This window comes from Entelurus aequoreus, linkage group LG10, assembly GCF_033978785.1.
Source record: "Entelurus aequoreus isolate RoL-2023_Sb linkage group LG10, RoL_Eaeq_v1.1, whole genome shotgun sequence".
Taxonomy (NCBI): Eukaryota; Metazoa; Chordata; class Actinopteri; order Syngnathiformes; family Syngnathidae; genus Entelurus; species Entelurus aequoreus.
The window spans coordinates 6,979,753-6,999,752 of NC_084740.1; the positions used below are offsets into that span (position 1 = coordinate 6,979,753).

Genomic DNA, 20,000 nt, shown 5'->3' on the forward strand with positions numbered 1-20,000 from the left:
TGTTGTAATGATACCAAGTACAAGAGCGTATCTAGTCAAAAAAAAAGTTTTTCCTTTAAAAAAAAAATCATATTATATTTATAAAGTCAGGAAATACGTCCCAGGACACATGAGGACTTTGAATATGACCAATGTATGATCCTGTAACTACTTGGTATCGGATCGATACCTAAATGTGTGGTATCATCCCAAACTAATGTAAAGTATCAAACAAGAGAAGAATAAGTGATTATTACATTTTAACAGAAGTGTAGATAGAACATGTTAAAAAAGAAAGTAAGCAGATATTAACAGTAAATGAACAAGTAGATTAATAAATCATTTTTTACAGCTTGTCCTCTATAATGTTGACACAATAATAGGTGTATAAATGACACAATATGTTACTGCATATGTCAGCAGACTAATTAGGAGCCTTTGTTTGTTTACTTACTACTAAAAGACAAGTTGTCTAGTATGTTCACTATTTTATTTAAGGACTTAATTGCAATAATAAACATATGTTTAATGTACCCTAAGATTGTTGGTTAAAATAAAGCCAATAATGCAATTTTTTGTGGTCCCCTTTATTTAGAAAAGTACCGAAATACATTTTGGTATCGGGACAACACTAACGTGTACTATGAGTTATACCGTATCAACCTTAAAATAAGACCGATCTTTTTTAAGGTGCAACATTTTGAGACAGACAAAAACATTTGTTTTGTTTTTAAAGTTTTCAATGACCGTAAAGTAACTTAATTTAACCTCTTAAGGCCCGAGCTGTTTGTTTACATGCTTGTTTTATTTCTCTTTGCTATTTGGGCTTATTGGACCCTAATTAGAATAAAAACTAAGAATCATCTTTTGATATGATGTACTTAGTCCATAAGTACACAAACGTGTACTTCGTGTTTAGTGACATGCTAATTCTTATTTTTACACTTATTTTTTTTCCAAATTACATTGTATGTTATACTCTTCTGAGACCACCAGATGGCAGTATAAGTGTCCACATAAGTGGCCATAAGACCCCAATTCAGTAGTGTACACAATTTTGGAAATAAGAGCTAAAAGGTGCTGTCCACGCATGTGGCCACTAAGCCTTTAGAGGTTTGTTGCAATTAAAGATAAGACTTTTCTTGGCGGCTTGGCAGGTTACAGGTGCGTGTGTGTGAGTGACAAAAAGAAAAGCTCTGACTTTTGGGGAGAAATCGTTTGGCGCCACCTTGTTTTTTATGAGTGTAGAATACCGGCTTTCATATTTGGGTCAATATGGTATTTTAGTGTCAACATTATTCAGTAAGGCGCTCACATGGTTTCTCTGTTAACCGACACGGGGGGAAGAGGTAGAATAATCAGGGGCGTCAATATGAATGAATGAGTTCCTCGTCTGCGGGCGTTAGCGAGAAATGTGAGGCGACTTTTCATTGCGTTGTTGTCCGAGGATTCCTTTTGCATATTTGATCCGCTAACTGGGAGCATTTGTCAGAGATGACTATTATGGTATGTCATTAACTGTCTGTTGACAATCCCCTGGCTGTTGTAATGGTGGTGAAGAAATGTGTAAGGAGACACCTTCTTACATATCCTGTGATGGTGGTGTGGTGTCAATCATTTCTAACTTCACTCTCCCCCATCTTCTCCATTTCAGGAAGATTTTTTCAGACGGGAAAGGCAAACTGGAGGAAGAATTATCAAACGCCCTCACTGAGACGGCGGCGGAGCAACACAACAGTGTGATACAGACAAAAGGCACGCAGAGCAAAGCTTGATGAGCTCGGCTAAAACTTCCAACGTACAAAACATTTTTGTTGCGAAGACGGGGTTGTTTCATTTCCAGTGCCCTTAAGTACACACACACACACACACACACACACACACACACACTCGTATTTCTTACCTTCTTGAGACCTCCGAAAAAAGCCTACCTCTTGAGGAGCGCCCTTTCTAGATATATAAAGATGTGTATTTACATCATTAATAATAAATACATACTATGCAAATATAAAAAAGCTTGTTGTGAAAAATGAGTTGGATTTTCACAAGAAAAAGGTCACAATTTCACAAGAAAAACTTTCAATTTTGGCGGTGTTATAATAAAAGTCGTCATTTTACTCAACGCAAGTCAAAATTGTACAAGAAAAACTGAACATTTTGTGCAATATGATAAAAGTTGCAATTTTACTCAATAACAGTCGCAATATTACAAGAAAGGCTTAAAATGTTGGCGATTTTATGAAAAGAGTCGTAATAATACTCGACAAAAGTCACATTTTTAGAAGAAAACTTTCAAATGTGGGCAATATTATAATAATAATCTGAATTTTACTTGGCAAAATTATGAAAAGTCATAATTTTACCCCAAAAATGTGACTATTTTACAAGAACAACAAAACAAATTGGCAATGTTGTGATAAAAGTCAGAATTGTATACGACAAATGGCGCCATTTTGCATTAAAAAGTAAGAATTACACAGAAAAAAGTAATAATTTTACGAGAAAATATTGCAATATTACAGAAACAGAGATACATTTTTCCCAATTTTATAAGAAAGAAGTCGACACATTGTGAGAAAAAGACTGCTTTTAGTTAATTTTTTGTTTTTTTTGTTAGTAATTGTTTTTTAATCTACATTACTTCAAGTTATTACAGTATGTCTCTATATACATATTTATTTATTTTTTTCATTGTTTTATTTCAATTTCTTACACACACTTGTTATTTCATATGTTGACCAGAGGGGGAGCACTTTTAAAACCGACACACAGTCGATTTGAAAAATCCCTCCTTTTTGGGACCACCCTCTTTTTGACCAGCAGGGGTGCAAATGAGACATTGTCTATTAGATGCAATGTTATTGGGACCATGATTTATGTCATCACTTGTTCACACCTCCTCATATAGAAGATACTTTTCCTTGTTGATGTCTCAAGAAGGGTAGAAATACAACACACACACACACGATCTTGTATTTCTTACCTTCTTGAGACCTGCGAAAAATGCCTACCTCTTTAGGAGCACCCTGTCTAGATATATAAAGATGTGTATTTACAACATTAATAATAAATACATACTATGCAAATATAAAAAAGCTTGTTGTGAAAAATGAGTTGGAATTTCACAGGAAAAAGATCACAATTTCACAAGAAAAACATAGAATTTTCGCAGTATTATAATAAAAGTCGTAATGTAATCAACGCAAGTCAAAATTTTACAGGAAAAACTGAACATTTGTGCAATATTATGATAAAAGTTGGAATTTTACTCAATAACAGTCACAATATTACAAGAAAAGCTTAGAATGTTGGCGATGTTATGAAAAGAGTCGTAATAACACTCGACAAAAGTCAAATTTTTAGAAGAAAACTTGTAAATATTGGCAATATTATGATATTAATCAACATTTTACTTGGCATAATTATGACAAAAGTCATAATTTACAAGAACAACAAAAAAAATTGGCAGGATTGTGATAAAAGTCTGAATTTTATACGACAAATGTTGCCATTTTGCATTCAAAAGTAAGAATTATACATAAAAAAAGTAGTAATTTTACGAGAAAATATTGCAATATTACAGAAACAGAGATACATTTTTCCCAATTTTATAAGAAAAAAGTCGACACCTTGTGAGAAAAAGACTGCGTTCAGTTCATTTTTCATTTTTTGAATTTTTTGTTTGTAATTGGTTTTTAATCTTCATTATTTACTTCAAGTTATTACAGTATGTATCTATATACATATTAATTTATTTTTTCATTGTTTTATTTCAATTTCCTCCACACACTTGTTATTTCATATGTTGACCAGAGGGGGAGCACTTTTAAACCAGACACACAGTCAATTGGAAAAATCCCTCCAGGGGTGCAAATGAGACATTGTCTATTAGATGCAATGTTATTGGGACCATGATTTATGTCATCACTTGTTCACACCTCCTCATATGGAAGATACTTTTCCCTGTTGATGTCTCAAGAAGGTTAGAAATACAAGAACACACACACACACACTTGTCTGGCACGCACTTTGACTTTACACCCGGGAACTCAAAATGTGTTTTATTTTTTTAATTGTCATTTTATTCAACTGGTCGAGAGGATCAAGAACTAAAAGAAAAAGATGTGTAAAATATTAGAGAGGTGACTTTTACCACACGTGCAGTCTCACACGAGCATTACATTGTCATTACAAATGTCAACAAATAATTACCGTAAATGATCCTTTGATAGCCCTTTATTTAAGACCAACTGGGAAGAGGATTTTAATCCGGAGAAAATAAACTAATAATGGTTTGGAGTGCATGAGAAAGTAGACAAGAAACAAATACATTGTACGACACAACCAATGTTAAAGGCCTACTGAAAGCCACTACTAGCGACCACGCAGTCTGATAGTTTATATATCAATGATGAAATCTTAACATTGCAACACATGCCAATACAGCCGGGTTAACTTATAAAGTGACATTTTAAATTTCCCGCGAAACTTCCGGTTGAAAACGTCTATGTATGATGACGTATGCGCGTGACGTCACTAGTTAAACGGAAGTATTGGTACACCATTGAATCCAATACAAAAAAGTTCTGTTTTCATCGCAAAATTCCACAGTATTCTGGACATCTGTGTTGGTGAATCTTTTGCAATTTGTTTAATGAACAATGAAGACTGCAAAGAAGAAAGCTGGAGGTGGGATCGGTGTATTAGCGGCTGGCTGCAGCAACACAACCAGGAGGACTTTGACTTGGATAGCAGACGCGCTAGCCGACGCTAGCCGCCGACCGCACGGATGATCGGGTGAAGTCCTTCGTCCTTCCGTCGATCGCTGGAACGCAGGTGAGCACGGGTGTTGATGAGCAGATGAGGGCTTGCTGGCGTAGGTGGAGCGCTAATGTTTTTAGCATAGCTTTGTGAGGTCCCGTTGCTAAGTTAGCTTCAATGGTGTCGTTAGCAACAGCATTGTTAAGCTTCGCCAAGCTGGGAATTATTAACCGTGTAGTTACATGTCCATGGTTTAATAGTATTGTTGATCTGCTGTCTATCCTTCCAGTCAGGGGTTTATTTCTTTTGTTTCTATCTGCATTTAAGCACGATGCTATCACATTAGCTCCGTAGCTAAAGAGCTTCGCCGATGTATTGTCGTGGAGGTAAAAGTCACTGTGAATGTCCATTTCGCGTTCTCGACTCTCATTTTCAAGAGGATATAGTATCCGAGGTGGTTTAAAATACAAATCCGTGATCCACAATAGAAAAAGGAGAAAGCGTGGAATCCAATGAGCCAGCTTGTACCTAAGTTACGGTCAGAGCAAAAAAAGATACACCCTGCACTGCACTCTAGTCCTTCACTCTCACGTTCCTCATCCACGAATCTTTCATCCTGGCTCAAATTAATGGGGTAATCGTCGCTTTCTCGGTCCGAATCTCTCCCGCTGCTGGTGTAAACAATGGAGTCCTTCCTCCTGTGACGTCACGCTACTTCCGGTACAGGCAAGGCTTTTTTTTTATCAGCGACCAAAAGTTGCGACCTTTATCGTCGATGTTCTCTACTAAATCCTTCCAGCAAAAATATGGCAATATCGCAAAATGATCAAGTATGACACATAGAATGGATCTGCTATCCCCGTTTAAATAAAGAAATGTCATTTCAGTAGGCCTTGAAGTAGTTGTGATGTGCAAACTGCTTAGTCAGCAATAATACCGCTGAGTCGTAGTAAACAACAATAGGTCAAGTGTTCATGAATTGGACAGAAACAGCTGAGTAACAACAGTTTTAAGATAATCAAGTTGCTAACGATACTTCAAATGCAGCTACTGCCATCTTGTGGAGTTAAAAAGAAATGACCCGGGTCTAAGAATGACGGTAAATTTCTTTCCAGACCACACGCCGCTGTGGTTAACTGAACGAAGGCGCTAAGTGGAGCATTTACGGTAAATAGCAATGATTCTACTTTGATTCCCGATGTTCTTTTGCTTTGGTTTCCACTCCTGATGTGCGTTTGACCTGCAAACAGTCGTAGCTTTCACGTTCACACACACACACACACACACTTGGTTTCATCGCCACGACAACCAAGATCTGTCACGACCGTCCGAAAGCCCCACGTCTCTCGTCACCGCCTCACCAGCGTTGGTCACTTTGACTGGAAAACACAAAAACGCGGGAAAAAAGAAGAAAAAAAAGTTCCGACCCTCAGCCGAGCGAGCGTTGGATGTTTAATTGGGAGGGGCTAACTTCCTCGCACCGAGCGACAAAGACGAGATTTTTTTTTTTTTTGGTACTATTTAACATTCCCGTTCCTGCCTGCAAGCTTGTGCTCTGTGCCTGTGTGTGGGTAGATTGTCTCGTCAGCCGTTTCTATGGCATAGCTTTGTCGTGAGAGAACTAGCGTCTTGTTTTTATATATATATATGTATAAATATATACTGTATATTAAAAATGTATTATTGGAAGAAGGGTGTGCTAAATGGACTAATTCTAACACGAGGTGTCAGAGTCTTATTGTGAAGGAGCATGAATCATCAGCAACTACCAAGCAGGCGGACAAGACCCTCCCTTCCTGTTAGCTCACTTTCATTTGACCAAGTGTTGTTCAGACTTTTTCTTTCCTCCTTCAAGTGTTCTGTAATGTGTGTTTTTTTTTTGTTCCCCCCCTCCGAAATGTGTACAAACTGCTTGTCAGAAGGAAGCAGGGTGGTCACAAAATAGTCCATGCTTTACTCCCCTGAAGCACACAGTAGACCCTGACCACCTTGCTCCCTCGTTTTATTGAGTCAGTCTTGAGTGCTAACCCATTTTCAAAATAAAACATGGTTTCTCAATTTAAAATCTCTGGCCGGACAATTTTTGTAGACCGCAGGGGACGTATTTTCAGAAATGCTACGTTCATTTTGCACGTGTTGTCAAAGCAAGGCACAGTCAGTTTGAAATATTAGCAAATTGCTAATAAAAGTGACAGGAACGCTCTGCTGTTTTTAAGGTTCAAGTCCTGTGGGGAGTGCTCAGAGAGTCTGGGGTATCGGACTGTCTGATTGTGGCGGTGCGCTCCCTGTATGATCAGTGTCAGAAATCCAAGATTTGTGACAGTGGGTTTTAAACAAGGCGTCAGGGGTGCAGGTCACTGGGGGGAGCATTCTGTTGGACTTTTGAGTCAAATAAAATAATTTCTGTCTTGTTCTCATTTAAGTTTGGAAAGTTTACCACCAACCATGCTTTTATGTCCTGAAGACAATTTAAAAGTGATTTTAAACTAGGTTGGTCCGCATTGCCGGCAGTGAGGGTTGGACTCCACCAAGGCTGCCCTTTGTCACCGATTCTGTTCATAACTTTTATGGACAGAATTTCTAGGCGCAGTCAAGGCGTTGAGGGGATCCGGTTTGGTGGCTGCAGGATTAGGTCTCTGCCTTTTGCAGATGATGTGGTCCTGATGGCTTCATCTGGGCCAGGATCTTCAGCTCTCACTGGATCGGTTCGCAGCCGAGTGTGAAGCGACTGGGATGAGAATCAGCACCTCCAAGTCCAAGTCCATGGTTCTCGTCTGGAAAAGGGTGGAGTGCCATCTCCGGGTTGGGGAGGAGACCTTGCCCCAAGTGGAGGAGTTCAAGTACCTCGGAGTCTTGTTCACGAGTGAGGGAAGAGTGGATCTTGAAATCGACAGGCGGATCGGTGCGGCGTCTTCAGTAATGCGGACGCTGTATCGATCCGTTGTGGTGAAGAAGGAGCTGAGCCGGAAGGCAAAGCTCTCAATTTACCGATCGATCTACGTTCCCATCCTCACCTATGGTCATGAGCTTTGGGTTATGACCGAAAGGACAAGATCACGGGTAAATGAGTTTCCTCCGCCGGGTGGTGGGGCTCTCTCTTATAGATAGGGTAAGAAGCTCTGCCATCCGGGAGGAGCTCAAAGTAAAGCCGCTGCTCCTCCACATGGAGAGGAGCCAGATGAGTTGGTTCGGGCATCTGGTCAGGATGCCACCCGAACGCCTCCCTAGGGAGGTGTTTAGGGCACGTCCGACCGGTAGGAGGCCACGGGGAAGACTCAGGACACGTTGGGAAGACTATGTCTCCCGGCTGGCCTGGGAACGCCTCGGGATCCCCTGGGAGGAGCTGGACCAAGTGGCTGGTGAGAGGAAAGTCTGGGCTTCCCTGCTTAGGCTGCTGCCCCCGCGACCCGACCTCGGATAAGCCGAAGAAGATGGATGGATGGATAATAATTTCCAACATGCATGCAACGACAACGTACTACGTCACATATTTACAATTTCACAGCTCTGCAAAAAGGAGTAGGAAGAAGCAGAGCTTATTTAAACCTACACCTTTTCACTGCAATCCCTACATGTAACACATGTATATTCACTTCCTGTATGCTTTTTTTTTTTTTTTTAAACAAATAATAATGAAGTTTACATGAATAGATCAGTGTTTTTCAACCATAGAGATGATCTAATTTCACCTATTTGAGTTAAAAAATATTTTTTGCAAACCAGTAATTATAGTCTGCAAATGATGTGTTGTTGTTGAGTGTCGGTGCTGTCTAGAGCTCGGCAGAGTAACCGTGTAATACTCTTCCATATCAGTAGGTGGCAGCAGGTAGCTAATTGCTTTGCAGATGTGGGAAACAGCGGGAGGCAGTGTGCAGGTAAAATGGTGTCTAATGCTTAAACCAAAAATAAACAAAAGGTGAGTGCCCCTAAGAAAAGGCATTGAAGCTTAGGGAAGGCTATGCAGAACTAAACTAAAACTGAACTGGCTGCAAAGTAAACAAAACCAGAATGCTGGACGACAGCAAAGACTTACTGTGGAGCAAAGACAATGTACATCCGAACATGACATGACAATCAACAATGTCCGCACAAAGAAGGATAAAAACAACTGAAATATTCTTGATTGCTAAAACAAAGTAGATGCGGGAAATATCGCTCAAAGGAAGACATGAAACTGCTACAGGAAAATACCAAAAAAAGAGAAAAAGCCACCAAAATAGGAGCGCAAGACAAGAACTAAAACACTACACACAGGAAAACAGCAATAAACTCCAAATAAGTCAGGGTGTGATGTGACAGGTGGTGACAGTACACCTACTTTGAGACAAGAGCTACATTGATGCATGCTTGGTTATGCTTTAAAGTCATATACAACAATTGCGACAACGACTTTTTACTGTCAACTGAGTTTCGTTTTTTAATGATGTCTGCTGGTGGTGTGCCTCCGCATTTTTTCAATGAAAAAAATGTGCTTTGGCTCAAAAAAGGTTGAAAAACACTGCTCTAGAAAATAAACTGGAATTCGCATAATTTTCAGATTATGTGCTAGAGATATAAAACTTGACAAAGATCTATTGTTCTGTTGGTTTTCAGGACTTACTGTAAAAAATATCCTCTATATCAGTTTTTTAACCAAAAAACAACTTTTTTCTCAGCTGTGTGCCGTATGGTCTGTGGTGGTACTCAGTTGTAATACACTTTTTCTACCACTTGTGGCAGTAATGACAATATCAAACAATCGGAAGAAGTCTGGAGAGTTCATTTAAAGCAGAGCTGGGCAAATATTTGGACTCGGGGGCCACATTGAGAGAAAAAATGTGTCTGGGGGTATAAATGATATATACTCATTTAGCTGTACAGTATGTGTGTTTGGCTGCCTTTTTTCAGGAACACTAATACCAAAAGTCACATAGACCACGCTAAAAAAAAACGGAATGGAATTTTACAGTTTTTTACTGAATGGGACCCCCAAAATGTACATGAAAATAAAGAAAGTGGGATTTACAATATTAACTATGACCAATAAAACACTGAATATTAACAACATATGAACATCGCTCTTCTTTTACGTGGGATTTACAATATTAACTACAAACAATAAAACACTGAATATTAACAACATATGAACATCGCTCCTCTTTTACGTGGGATTTACAATATCAACTATGAACAATAAAACACTGAATATTAACAACATATGAACATCGCTCCTCTTTTACGTGGGATTTACAATATCAACTATGAACAATAAAACACTGAATATTAACAACATATGAACATCGCTCCTCTTTTACGTGGGATTCACGATATCAATTACGAACAATAAAACACTGAATATTAACAACATATGAACATCGCTTCTCTTTTACGTGGGATTTACAATATCAACAATGAACAATAAAACACTGAATATTAACAACATATGAACATCGCTCCTCTTAAGTGGGATTTACAATATTAACTATGAACAATAAAACACTGAATATTAACAACATATGAACATCGCTCCTCTTTTACGTGGGATTTACAATATCAACTATGACCAATAAAACACTGAATATTAACAACATATGAACATCGCTCCTCTTTTATGTGGGATTTACAATATCAATTACGAACAATAAAACACTGAATATTAACAACATATCAACATCGCTTCTCTTTTACGTGGGATTTACAATATCAACAATGAACAATAAAACACTGAATATTAACAACATATGAACATCGCTCCTCTTAAGTGGGATTTACAATATTAACTATGAACAATAAAACACTGAATATTAACAACATATGAACATCGCTCTTCTTTTATGTGGGATTTACAATATCAATTACGAACAATAAAACACTGAATATTAACAACATATGAACATCGCTTCTCTTTTACGTGGGATTTACAATATCAACAATGAACAATAAAACACTGAATATTAACAACATATGAACATCGCTCCTCTTAAGTGGGATTTACAATATTAACTATGAACAATAAAACACTGAATATTAACAACATATGAACGTCGCTCCCTTTTTTAAGTGGGATTTACAATATCAACTATGAACAATAAAACACTGAATATTAACAACATATGAACGTCACTCCTCTTTTACGTGGGATTTACAATATTAACTATGAACAATAAAACACTGAATATTAACAACATATGAACATCGCTTCTCTTTTATGTGGGATTTACAATATTAACTACGAACAATAAAACACTGAATATTAACAACATATGAACATCACTTCTCTTTTATGTGGGATTTACAATATCAACTACGAACAATAAAACACTGAATATTAACAACATATGAACATCGCTTCTCTTTTATGTGGGATTTACAATATTGACTACGAACAATAAAACACTGAATATTAACAACATATGAACATCGCTTCTCTTTTACGTGGGATTTACAATATCAACTACGAACAATAAAACACTGAATATTAACAACATATGAACATCGCTCCTCTTTTACGTGGGATTTACAATATTAGCTATGAACAATAAAACACTGAATATTAACAACATATGAACATCACTTCTCTTTTACGTGGGATTTACAATATTAACTATGAACAATAAAACACTGAATATTAACAACATATGAACATCGCTCCTCTTTTACGTGGGATTTACAATATCAACTATAGAGAAGTTTCTAAGGCGCGAAAGTGGCGAAGCTGTATTTTCATTTGCACTTTAATTCTATTGACAACTATTTAATATTAATTCAGTTAGAATGTTTTTTTAGTACTGCGTAATTGCATGTCAATTTAATTTATCCGTTTTTCCAAGTCCCTTCTTTTGCAGTATATTTGGTCAGTCCTTATTTTTCTCAACACCCTCACCTAAAACTAAGGTTTGTGTTGAATAGATGATCTTTGTGATTAACACAGGCTTTCACATTGTTTGGCAAGGTGCATCCTGTTAGATGATGTGTAATATCGAATACGATTAAAACCAAGAATAAGCGTACGAACTCAGTGTTAATATTTGAGTAGGCCCTGCTCCCCTCTGTAGTGGAAAACTCGGGCCCCGGGGTCGAAAAAGGTTGAAAACCCTGCAGTACGTGACAGGAACATTGCTGTATTTAAGGATCGACTACAAAAACGTTCAGACATCCTTTAAATGACAAGAGCACTTTGCTGGGTTTAAAAACAACTTACTGCAATACAACAAAACACTGCAAGGATCCGCTTAGGCAGGGTTGTCAAAGTCAAGGCCCGGGGGCCACATCCGGCCCGCGAATAATGATCTATGGCCCCCTGGATGATATTTGATTAGTATTAGAACCGGCCCGCAGGCCACAGCCGCCTGCTGCTGTTTTGCACGCACCAATACTCCACCAGTGTTGGCGCTAGGAATTTTTTTAAATGGGGTCCCAGGGGCCCCATCAAGTCATAAAAATGGGGTCCCACAGTAAATTTTTGTAAGCGTTTTGAAAACAAATGATAAATGTATGCATCATCCTGTTATATCTCACATTCTATATTGTGTTTTGGAAAAAGGTGGTCATAAACGTTACTTCATTCATTAAAAAAAAAAATAATACAAAAGAAAACACATTTTTATGCATATGTAAAAAATTCACTTTCTTCTTTACTGCTGTCGGTATTTTTTTCTATATTTTTATTGTATTATTTTCAGAAAGTGTTTGTTCTATTTTTGGCCAAAGTAAGACAAAGAAAACAATCTGAGGTTGTCTTTATTTTTTAGATTTAATGCCATGATTTCAATAATCTGGCCCTCCGTGTGCACAGATTTTACATTTTAAAATATAAAACTAAGACATGTTTTTAAGGACCTACTGCATCCACGAGTAAAATGGACCTACGGCAAAAAATAAATAAAAGTGAATCAAAGATCCTCTATATCAGTGTTTTTCAACCACTGTGCCGCGGCGCACACCCGTGAGATACAGTCTGGTGTGCCGTGGGAGATGATCTAATTTCACCTACTTGGGTTAAAAATATTTTTAGCAAACCAGTAATTATAGTCTGCAAATGATGTGTTGTTGTTGTTGAGTGTCGGTGCTGTCTAGAGCTCGGCAGAGTAACCGTGTAATACTCTTCCAAATCAGTAGGTGGCAGCAGGTAGCTAATTGCTTTGTAGCGGGAGGCAGTGTGCAGGTAAAAAGGTGTCTAATGCTTCAACCAAAAATAAACAAAAGGTGAGTGCCCCTAAGAAAAGGCATTGAAGCTTAGGGAAGGCTATGCAGAACGGAACTAAAACTGAACTGGCTACAAAGTAAACAAAAACAGAATGCTGGACGACAGCAAAGACTTACTGAGGCGCAAAGACGGCGTCCACGATGTACATCCGAACGTGACATGACAATCAACAATGTCCCCACAAAGAAGGATAAAAACAACTGAAATATTCTTGATTGCTAAAACAAAGTAGATGCGGGAAATATGACTCAAAGGAAGACATGAAACTGCTACAGGAAAATACCAAAAAAAGAGAAAAAGCCACCAAAATAGGAGCGCAAGACAAGAAGTAAAACACTACACACAGGAAAACAGCAAAAAAGTCCAAATAAGTCAGGGTGTGATGTGACAGGTGGTGACAGTACACCTACTTTGAGACAAGAGCTATATTGATGCATGCTTGGTTATGCTTTAAAGTCGTATCCAAAACGACTTTTTACTGTCAACTGAGTTTCATTTTTTAATGATTTCTGCTGGAGGTGTGCCTCCGGATTTTTTTCTCCGCAAAAAATGTGCCTTGGCTCAAAAAAGGTTGAAAAACACTACATAACTGGACCAGTGCTGTTTTTAAAGGCCTACTGAAAGCCACTACTAGCGACCACGCAGTCTGATAGTTTATATATCAATGATGAAATCTTAACATTGCAACACATGCCAATACGGCCGGGTTAACTTATAAAGTGACATTTTAAATTTCCCGGGAAACTTCCGGTTGAAAACGTCTATGTATGATGACGTATGCGCGTGACGTCAATCGTTGAAACGGAAGTATTGGTACACCATTGAATCCAATACAAAAAGCTCTGTTTTCACCACATAATTCCACAGTATTCTGGACATCTGTGTTGGTGAATCTTTTGCAATTTGTTTAATGAACAATGAAGACTGCAAAGAAGAAAGTTGTAGGTGGGATCGGTGTATTAGCGGCTGGCTGCAGCAACACAACCAGGAGGACTTTGAGTTGGATAGCAGATGCGCTATCCGACGCTAGCCGCCGACCGCATCGATGATCGGGTGAAGTCCTTCGTCGCTCCGTCGATCGCTGGAACGCAGGTGAGCACGGGTGTTGATGAGCAGATGAGCGCTGGCTGGCGTAGGTGGATAGCTAAGGTTTTTAGCATAGCTCTGTGAGGTCCCGTAGCTAAGTTAGCTTCAATGGCGTCGTTAGCAACAGCATTGTTAAGCTTCGCCAGGCTGGAAAGCATTAACCGTGTAGTTACATGTCCATGGTTTAATAGTATTGTTGATCTTCTGTCTATCCTTCCAGTCAGGGGCTTATTTCTTTTGTTTCTATATGCAGTTGAGCCTGATGCTATCACGTTAGCTCTGTAGCTAAAGTGCTTCGCCGATGTATTGTCGTGGAGATAAAAGTCACTGTGAATGTTCATTTCGCGTTCTCGACTCTCATTTTCAAGAGGATATAGTATCCGAGGTGGTTTAAAATACAAATCCGTGATCCACAATAGAAAAAGGAGAGAGTGTGGAATCCAATGAGCCAGCTTGTACCTAAGTTACGGTCAGAGCGAAAAAAGATACGTCCTGCACTGCACTCTAGTCCTTCACTCTCACGATCCTCATCCACGAATCTTTCATCCTGGCTCAAATTAATGGGATAATCGTCGCTTTCTCGGTCCGAATCGCTCTCGCTGCTGGTGTAAACAATGGGGAAATGTGAGGAGGCTTTCAACCTGTGACGTCACGCTACTTCCGGTACAGGCAAGGCTTTTTTTTTATCAGCGACCAAAAGTTGCGAACTTTATCGTCGATGTTCTCTACTAAATCCTTTCAGCAAAAATATGGCAATATCGCGAAATGATCAAGTATGACACATAGAATGGATCTGCTATCCCCGTTTGAATAAAAAAGCTTCATTTCAGTAGGCCTTGAAGGATCGACAGCAGACATTTTCAGAGATCCTTTACATGACAGGAGCGATTTGCTATCTCTTAGGAACCTACTCTACTGGATTGCCTGTACTCAAAGATCCTCTAAATCAGTGGTCCCCAACCACCGGTCCGTGGATCGATTGGTACCAGGCCGCACAACAAATAAAAAAAATTTAAAAAATGAATTACATTTTTTTTTTTTTCAAAATTAAATCAACATAAAAAACACAAGATACACTTACAATTAGTGCACCAACCCAAAAAACCTCCCTCCCCCATTTACACTCATTCACACAAAAGGGTTGTTTCTTTCTGTTATTAATATTCTGCTTCCTACATTATATATCAATATATATCAATACAGCCTGCAAGGGATACAGTCCGTTTATTTATTTATTTATTTTCATGACTATTTACATTGTAGATTGTCACTGAAGGCATCACAACTATGACACCTGTGAAGTGAAAACCATTTCAGGTGACGACCTCTTGAAGCTCATGGAGAGAATGCTAAGAGTGTGCAAAGCAGTAATCAGAGCAAAAGGGTGGCTATTTTGAAGGAACTAGAATATAAAACATGTTTTCAGTTGTTTCCCCTTTTTTTTGTTAAGTACATAACTCCACATGTGTTCATTCATAGTTTTGATGTGACAATCTATAGTGTAAATAGTCATGAAAATAAAGAAAACACATTGAATAAGAAGGTGTGTCCAAACTTTTGGCCTGTACTGTATAAATATACATATACACAAATATACATATATATATATATATATATATATATATACACTACCGTTCAAAAGTTTGGGGTCACCCAAACAATTTTGTGGAATAGCCTTCATTTCTAAGAACAAGAATAGACTGTCAAGTTTCAGATGAAAGTTCTCTTTTTCTGGCCATTTTGAGCGTTTAATTGACCCCACAAATGTGATGCTCCAGAAACTCAATCTGCTCAAAGGAAGGTCAGTATTGTAACTTCCGTAACGAGCTAAACTGTTTTCAGATGTGTGAACATGACTGCACAAGGGTTTTCTAATCATCAATTAGCCTTCTGAGCCAATGAGCAAACACATTGTACCATTAGAACACTGGAGTGATAGTTGCTGGAAATGGGCCTCTATACACCTACGTAGATATTGCACCAAAAACCAGACATTTGCAGCTAGAATAGTCATTTACCACGTAGAGGGTATTTACCGTATAGAGTGTATTTCTTTAAAGTTAAGACTAGTTTAAAGTTATCTTCATTGAAAAGTACAGTGCTTTTCCTTAAAAAATAAGGACATTTCAATGTGACCCCAAACTTTTGAACGGTAGTGTATATATATATATATAAAAAAAGCACTGCAAAAAGTCAGTGTTCAAAAGCAAGAAAAAAAATTACAAAAATGAGGGGTATTTTACTTGAACTAAGCAAAATTATCTGCCGATGGAACAAGAACATTTGGCTTGTCAAGACTTTCCAAAGCAAGTAAAATTAGCTAACCTCAAAAATACCTTAAAATAAGTATATTCTCACTAATAACAAGTGCACTTTTCTTGGTACAAAAAAATATATATATGAGACCTTTTTGCTCAATATGTTGAAAAATATTCTTAAATGAAGTAAATGCTAGTGCCATTATCTTGACATAATGATATGCGCTCGGCATTACATTTCTTGAAACCAGCAAACTTATACTAAAAACTAGTTTATTGTTCTTAATGGAAAGGCAACAAGGCAAGCGCTTGTTACTCTCGGGGTCTTCTAGCCGCTCAGGCAAATCATATGGTCTAAAAATGCATTTTTCCATGGACAACATGACATCATCGCGCCAAGTGCGTGCTCTTTCAGTCATTTAGTGCGCATATATACAGCCCGGCCCCCCGGCCAAAATGTTTTTAATTTTAAAGAATTTACCTGAATGTGCAGGAACCTTTTCTGTTCAAAATTGTTAGAAATGTTAAATGTTGAAATATTAACTGTCAGTTTACTGTACTGTGCCAACTGTACTGCTATATGAGTACGTGTTTTCTATTGTTTCATTGAAAATAAAACAGCAAAGTCCATTTGGCTGTCATCTGTTTTAATTATGACACACAATTGTGTCAAAGTCATGATTTTTTTTTTCATGCTTGAAATAAGAAATGATTACTTTAAAAAAGTAGTTTTATACTTGTGAGTGTTGATGACGCAACAGTTGATATTCTAGTTTCAAGCATGTTTTACTCAATATAGGTCATAACATCTCAGCAACAAGCTGTAATATCTTACTGAGATCATTTAGGACCAAAACACCTAAAACAAGTAAAACACTCTAACATAAAATCTGCTTAGTGAGAAGAATTATCTTATCAGACAGAAAATAAGCAAAGATCACCCTTATTTGACATATTTCATCCTACTTAGATTTCACTTTTTGCAGTACAGTACAGGCCAAAAGTTTGGACACACCTTCTCATTCTCAACACAACTGATGGTCTCCAGCAAGAAATTCCACTAATCAACCCTCATAAGGCACACCTGTGACGTGAAAACCATTTCAGGTGACTACCTCTTGACGCTCATGGAGAGAATGCCAAGAGTGTGCAAAGCAGTAATCCGAGCAAAGGGTGGCTATTTTGAAGAAACTAGAATATAAAACACATTTTCACTCATTTCACCTTTTTTTTGTTAAGTACATAACTGAGAGTGTCCGCCCTGAGATCGGGTAGGTCGTGAGTTCCAACCCCCGCCCGAGTCATACCAAAGACTATAAAAATGGGAGCCATTACCTCCCTGCTTGGCACTCAGCATCAAGGGTTGGAATTGGAGGGTTAAATCACCAAAATGAGTCCTGGGTGTGGCCACTGCTGCTGCTCACTGCTCCCCTTACCTCCCAGGGGGTGAGGGGTCAAATGCAGAGGGTAAGTTCACCACACCTAGTGTGTGTGTGACTATCAGTGGTACTTTAACTTTAACTCCACATGTGTTCATTCATAGGTTTGATGTGACAATCTACAAACCCCGTTTCCATATGAGTTGGGAAATTGTGTTAGATGTAAATATAAACGGAATACAATGATTTGCTAATCCTTTTCAACCCATATTCAGTTGAATATGCTACAAAGACAACATATTTGATGTTCAAACTCAAACTTTATTTTTTTTTTTTGAAATAATAATTAACTTAGAATTTCATGGCTGCAACACGTGCCAAAGTAGTTGGGAAAGGGCATGTTCACCACTGTGTTACATGGCCTTTCCTTTTAACAACACTCAGTAAAGGTTTGGGAACTGAGGAGACACATTTTTGAAGCTTCTCAGGTGGAATTCTTTCCCATTCTTGCTTGATGTACAGCTTAAGTTGTTCAACAGTCCGGGGGTCTCCCTTGTGCTATTTTAGGCTTCATAATGCGCCACACATGTTCAATGGGAGACAGGTCTGGACTACAGGCAGGCCAGTCTAGTACCCGCACTCTTTTACTATGAAGCCACGTTGATGTAACACGTGGCTTGGCATTGTCTTGCTGAAATAAGCAGGGGCGTCCATGGTAACGTTGCTTGGATGGCAACATATGTTGCTCCAAAACCTGTATGTACCTTTCAGCATTAATGGTGCCTTCACAGATGTGTAAGTTACCCATGTTTTGGGCAATAATACACCCCCATACCATCACACATGCTGGCTTTTACACTTTGCGCCTATAACAATCCGGATGGTTCTTTTCCTCTTTGGTCCGGAGGACACGACGTCCACAGTTTCCAAAAACAATTTGAAATGTGGACTCGTCAGACCACAGAACACTTTTCCACTTTGTATCAGTCCATCTTAGATGAGCTCAGGCCCAGTGAAGCCGACGGCCTTTCTGGGTGTTGTTGATAAACGGTTTTCGCCTTGCATAGGAGAGTTTTAACTTGCACTTACAGATGTAGCGACCAACTGTAGTTACTGACAGTGGGTTTCTGAAGTGTTCCTGAGTCCATGTGGTGATATCCTTTACACACTGATGTCGCTTGTTGATGCAGTACAGCCTGAGGGATGGAAGGTCACGGGCTTAGCTGCTTACGTGCAGTGATGTCTCCAGATTCTCTGAACCCTTTGATGATATTACGGAGCGTAGATGGTGAAATCCCTAAATTCCGTGCATTGGCTGGTTGAGAAAGGTTTTTCTTAAACTGTTCAACAATTTGCTCACGCATTTGTTGACAAAGTGGTGACCCTCGCCCCATCCTTGTTTGTGAATGACTGAGCATTTCATGGAATCTACTTTTATACCCAATCATGGCACCCACCTGTTCCCAATTAGCCTGTTCACCTGTGGGATGTTCCAAATAAGTGTTTGATGAGCATTCCTCAACTTTATCAGTATTTATTGCCACCTTTCCCAACTTCTTTGTCACGTGTTGCTGGCATCAAATTCTAAAGTTAATGATTATTTGCAAAAAAAAAATGTTTATCAGTTTGAACATCAAATATGTTGTCTTTGTAGCATATTCAACTGAATATGGGTTGAAAATGATTTGCAAATCATTGTATTCCGTTTATATTTACATCTAACACAATTCCCCAACTCATATGGAAACGGGTTTGTAGAATGTAAATAGTCATGAAATAAAGAACAAGCATTGAGGGAGAAGGTGTTCTGTACTTTGTTCAAAGGCCTTCAAATGGTTCAAATAAAAACGACATATTTTGGTATTTTAGTTCAGGGCTGATTGATTCAGAGATGTGAACAAGGGAAACAATTTAAGAACATATCACGGGCAAAAATACATCAAGACATTTTGTTGTTGTTGAAATGACAACAAAAATCCTTCTTAGTCCGCTGAGGGTTGAAGGACAATAATGTAAAGATCCTCTATTCCAAGAAGTGTTTCTTTCTAAGGACCACCTGGAAAACGTTAGTCATCAGTTAACAGGCGCTTGGACTCGCATGCAATGCCTCATATTGTCCAGCAGATGTCAGTGTACGCAAGAGCCGATACCATGTCTAGTCTTCACTTTTTTTTTCTTTTTTTTTTCTGCTGGGTCATGGATGGAGAGTGTTCCAGTTTGCTCGCAGCTCCAACAGGTTGCACTCGGGCGGGAGCTGTGGGGTGTGGGGGGGGAGATTCCGTCATGTCATAAATGTTGCCCACACACACGCAGCAGATGCCAGTACACACTTGTTGCACAATGTCCAAATAA

At 38.6% G+C, this 20,000-nt stretch overlaps 1 protein-coding gene across 5 annotated transcripts in view; it reads left to right on the top strand.

Annotated features, from left to right (window-relative positions):
* The window catches only part of ncam1b (neural cell adhesion molecule 1b), a 286,896-nt gene extending 280,091 nt beyond the window's left edge, over positions 1-6,805 (top strand). For 4 of the 5 annotated variants that reach the window (XM_062059916.1, XM_062059911.1, XM_062059914.1 and 1 more), the window contains one exon: positions 1,634-6,805. In XM_062059916.1, the coding sequence (XP_061915900.1) occupies positions 1,634-1,754 (121 nt within the window). In that variant the 3' untranslated portion in view covers positions 1,755-6,805. The remainder of the gene's footprint in view (positions 1-1,633) is intronic. The other variant, XM_062059913.1, reaches the window with a different exon arrangement.
* The last annotated feature ends 13,195 nt before the right edge of the window (positions 6,806-20,000 follow it).